Source organism: Solanum stenotomum, chromosome 10, assembly GCF_019186545.1.
Source record: "Solanum stenotomum isolate F172 chromosome 10, ASM1918654v1, whole genome shotgun sequence".
Taxonomy (NCBI): domain Eukaryota; kingdom Viridiplantae; phylum Streptophyta; class Magnoliopsida; order Solanales; family Solanaceae; genus Solanum; species Solanum stenotomum.
Window position 1 is genome coordinate 42,305,504 of NC_064291.1, and position 5,002 is coordinate 42,310,505.

The 5,002-nt window shown below is 34.6% G+C and overlaps 1 protein-coding gene across 1 annotated transcript; it reads left to right on the top strand.

Moving 5' to 3' along the window:
• The first annotated feature begins 1,810 nt into the window (after positions 1–1,810).
• Positions 1,811–3,840, top strand: LOC125843004 (uncharacterized). Its single transcript, XM_049522260.1, has 4 exons — positions 1,811–2,234; positions 2,348–3,119; positions 3,312–3,471; positions 3,532–3,840. The coding sequence occupies exons 1-4, from the start codon at positions 1,811–1,813 to the stop codon at positions 3,838–3,840; spliced, it is 1,665 nt and encodes a 554-aa protein (XP_049378217.1).
• Positions 3,841–5,002: the final 1,162 nt, after the last annotated feature.

Consider the following 5,002-nt stretch of genomic DNA (forward strand, 5'->3'; position numbering starts at 1 on the left):
TGCAGAAATTCTGTTGTGGAGTGGTTACAGTTGTCATTGATAATTCTAATCACAGATTAGCTTATGTTGAAACTTGTTTTGTCTTGAAGCACACAATCTAAACTACTTGTTTGTGGATCACTGGAATCCGTTTTTCTGTAAGTTGATCTTACTGTATTGTTCCCTTTTACTGGCTCAAGAACCTTCATTCAGACCCTCCTTTTCATTCATGTTCATCCTATTTCGATTTGTTTGCATCGGATCCAATTTTACAAACTGTTACATTTTATTGAAAACTGAGGGTTGAAACATTGTGACTATTAAAGCATGATTACAATGTCAAATATGTATATGCACTGATAGCATTAGCATGTTAGTTCCATGAAGACAGAGTAAATGGAGCAGTGTATCCTTTGAGATTTACAAGTGCTCATCAGATTTCAGGCTATACTATTAGCATCTTATTCTGTGTAGCGTCTAAATTTGACATTGACGTGGTAATTATGATATAGAGTTATTTTCCGCAAAATTCTCTGGTGTTTTAGGGGGTCCTAAGTTATTTCCAGAATAATTTCTCTCAGGTTTCAAGAAACAGATAAGTAGAGCATTATAGAGTACAAATAATGCAATAAGGTGTAAAAGATATATGATGGACTGCAAACAACCCTATTTTCCCAACATGTGCTTAAGTAAGGCAAAAATCTTAGACAAATTCAACAACTTCCAATAGAAATCATCACATCTAGATGCCAGAATTAGTTGTAAGTTATTTAGTTAACAGCTAATTAGTGGATTTGGTTCCCCTGCGATCCATTACACTTTCTCTCCATTCCGTCAAGTATACGTTCAAATGAGAGATATTCGTCTTATTTAAAATTTAAAAGTCAAAATTATATTATATTATACGGAAAAGGGTCAAAATTGCCCCTGAACTATGAGATATAGACCACTTATACCCTCCGTTACATTTTAGGATAAAAATTGCCCCTACCGTTATTCTAAGAGACCACAATTACCCTTAGGACTTAACAGAAGTGATTTGGCAAGCCACATGGCACTAATTCCGCCACATAGGCTTGCCAACTAGGATACCCACTAATTTTTTTGACCCAATTAATAATTCAACCCTAACCCATTTTTATTAGACCCACCCACTAAATTTAGGAGGGAAACGTCACATTTTTCACCTCATTCCATTTTCATTATTCAATTCACCAAGGAGAATTTTTTGAAGAACATATTTCACTTGAAGAATCTTTTCTTCTGGAAAGGTAAATTCTCTTCTATTTCAGTATGTAACTGATTTTTTGTTTACTTGCAGTAGAATTTCAAACATTTTTCATAGTTGTATTTTGAAGTTAGGGTTTATATGCAAAATTGGTTTGCCAATATTTTAGTATATATTGATGTATATTCTGATGATTCTTCATATTTGAGATAAAATACTATTTTTCCTTTAATTTTACATGTGTTGGGATTTGATCTGTTAAGAGGAGTTAAAGTCTTGTATGTCTTTTATCTTGTTTTGAGGTCCCTTCTTGTTGTTTTTGTGTTGGTATTGATAGATATTTAGGCTACTTTCAAAAAATTTAAGATTTTTATTCTCGAATCTGAATGTGTGGTCCCAATCTAAGTATTGTTTAATCCCTTTTTTTGGTGTTTTTTTACTGCTAAGTCACTTGCTTTGTTTTTATATGTTATAAAAGTCACTTTATTCTTGTTAGAAGCTTTTTTCTTGTTAGAAGCTTTTTTCTTATTTATATGTGTTTAGTTTATTAATGTGGGGTCCTATATATTTATGTTTTGCTATTTTTTTTGCAAAAAATTCAATATGGAAGATATGAATGTTGATCTTTTATTTCACCATGGAGGTAAATGGACTTTAAAACCTCACCTACTATATGATGAGAGGTATGTTCATTCTTTGAGGGCCTTTAATTCCAATCACCTAAATTTGATTGACATAAAAGAGGTGTTTGAAAATAACTTGGATTTTGTATTAGTTAAACAAGTACTTGTGAAAGGACCTTTTGGAAATTTGTTTTTGGTTCAAGATTCTGATGGAATTAGGATACTTCAGGAGTTAATAACTGAAGCGTTTAGGGTAGTTCATGTATTTGTTGTTGATGATAATGAAGAAATTGTTTTTGCCCCTAACATTATCAATCATAGTGAAACCTATCATGTTCAGTGTGAGTATGGGACTGACGCCGAGTCAGAAAGTGATGATGGTTTGGTTGATCCTACTTCAGATGGTGAGTATGACTTTGATGAATTAGATCTCATTAGATGCAAAAAAAAAAGGAAGTCAATGCTAATCTAAGTCATTACAAAGACCTGTTTCTTAATATGACCTTTAAGAACTTAGATGATGCTAGGAAAACTTGTAATTTATATGCCCTGGCGACTAAAAAACCTTTGAAAGTTGCAAAAAGTGATCGAAAAAGATTAAGATACAGATGCATAGAGGGCTGTCCATTTGCAATTCTTGTTTCACTTGATGGTAAAGGTCCAGGATATAAACTTAAGACTTTTAAGCAAGAACACAACTGTGAAAAGGCATTACACAATCCTAGAGCTACCACAAACACTTTATCCCATTATTTCAAAAGCAAAGTTCAGAATAATCCCAAGTATGCGCTGAAGGATATGAAACAAGACTTGATGGATAATTTCAACTTAAACACTAATGATTCAAAGTTGAAAAGGGCCAAGAGAATGGCCCTTCAAAAAATGCAAGGCAGTTTTTTGGATGAATACAACAGATTGGAGGTGTATGCAAATGAGATTAGAATGACTAATCCCGGTAGTGATGTGGTGATCAACTTATCAAAAGATGCAATGGTACAAGGAAAAAGAAAATTTCTCAGAATGTACATATGTTTTAATGCAATGAAGGTTGGATGGAAAGAAGGATTAAGACCATTCATAGGACTTGATGGGACCTTTTTAAAGGGCCAATGCAAGGGGCAATTACTGGTGGCTATGGCACAAGACTACGATAACTCTTTCTATCCATTGGCGTGGGCTGTAGTGGATAAGGAGACCACTACGACATGGACATGGTTCTTACAGTTGTTGGAGAAGTCATTGAATCTGAAGAATGGTGATAGCATCACATTTATGTCTGACATGCAGAGGTAAGTAGTAATTTGTGTTTATGTAACCTAATAATATACAGTTTTTTATAAGTACTAATTGGTTTGACATGTACAGGGATTACTGAATGTAGTGGAAAATGTCCTTCCATTATCAAACCATAGGTACTATTAAGATGCTTTTAAGTGCTATCTTGGTTTTGCTAACTAACATGAACTTCTAATTATTTATAGATATTGTGTAAGACATGTTGAGGCCAATTGGATGAAGAGATTTAGGACCGGAGAGATGAAGAAACTTATGTGGTGGGCTGCTTGGTGTATTTATGAAGAAGATTTTAAGGACCAATTGAATGCTCTTGGTGCATTATCAGAGGAAGCTGCTAAAGATTTGGTCAAGTTTTCACCATAAAAATGGTGCAGAACATATTTTGATACTGTGTGCAAAAATCAGATGGTAGATAATAATTTCACTGAATCCTTCAACTCTTGGATCTTGGTACCTAGAGGCAAGCCTATCTTGAAGATGCTTGAAGAGATTAGAGTCAAAATAATGAACAGGTTGAGAAAGAAGGAAAAAGAGGCAGAAACATGGAACATTCATTCCAAACACAGTCCTAAGTGTATAGAATTGTTCATTGCCTACAGTAAGATTGCCAACTTATGCAAGCTTGAGTTTAATGGGGACCTTGGGTTTGAAGTGTCTGAGGGTGAAGATAGGCACATAGTGAATATTGTGGAGAAGAAGTGCAGTTGCAGATAAATAGATTAATTGAGACTATTATGTAACTGTGATTATGTAATATTCACACGAACTAATTATTGCTTTTCATTTTAGGTCTTGGCAGTTGACTGGCATCCCATGCCCTCATGCCATCAAGGCATTGCGGTAACGACTCGGAAAAAAAATGATTGGTTAAGCAGGAGCCTATGACTTTGTGTTGACTTTATAATGAGGTTCTATGAGGGATTTTTATGTAATTTCGTTTTAATTATGTTACATCCGACAATTTAGAATGAATATGAAGAAGCTTGAAATTGGAAGTAGTCACTTTTGGAAAAAAGTTCAGAATCTGGAAATTTGGTTAAGTGTGGGAAATCAGTGAGTTTTTGGCCAACTTTGAGCAGTCATAACTCCTAGCTCAGGAAGATCCAAGAGTAGTTCCAGTTATGTTTGGAAAGCCCTTGGAACGATCTTTCCAACGCCACCGAGTTTGCTCGATTCCGAGTTCGTATGAGCGAGTTATGCCCATTGAAAGTTGGGCAGTTGGCAGGGAGTCCGTCCGGAAATTTAAGGGCATTTTGGTCTTTTCACAAATCTTTTCTTTTGAGGTTATATTGTGGTGTTAGGCTGATTGTGGATCATTTTTGTTCCATTTTAAAAGAGTAAGAGTTAGGGTTCTTGAGCGAAGAAGAGAAGAAGAGAGAAAGAAGAGAAGAAGAAGTTGGAGCTAGGGTTGAAGATTTTGAGTTCTTTCTTCTTCAATTTTCGTGGGTTTTCAACTTAGAGGTATGGTGACCCTTGATCCTTGATCAATCTTTCTTTCAAGGAGTCCAATCAAAAGAGTTTCAAAAAAAAACAAAAATCTCAAATTCTAATCTAACCATGGGTTCATTGGCAAAACGTTTTCTAAGCCATTATATTGATGAATTAATGTTTGATTAATGTTTTTAAGATGATTTCATATGGAATTCCTTGAAGAACCCATGATTTCCCTAAACTCCTAAATTTGCTTATGAAGTGGGTCTTTTGCTTATGATTCAAAGTTCATGAAATTGTGTTTGGATTGGATTGTATTAGTGACTCTTATGATTTTCTACATCTATCTATGATGAATTCATGATGTATGGATGAATTGAAAGTTGTGGCCTTATGGGCAAGTTATGGATAAATTCTCTTGTGGTAAGTAAAATGGTTGGGACTT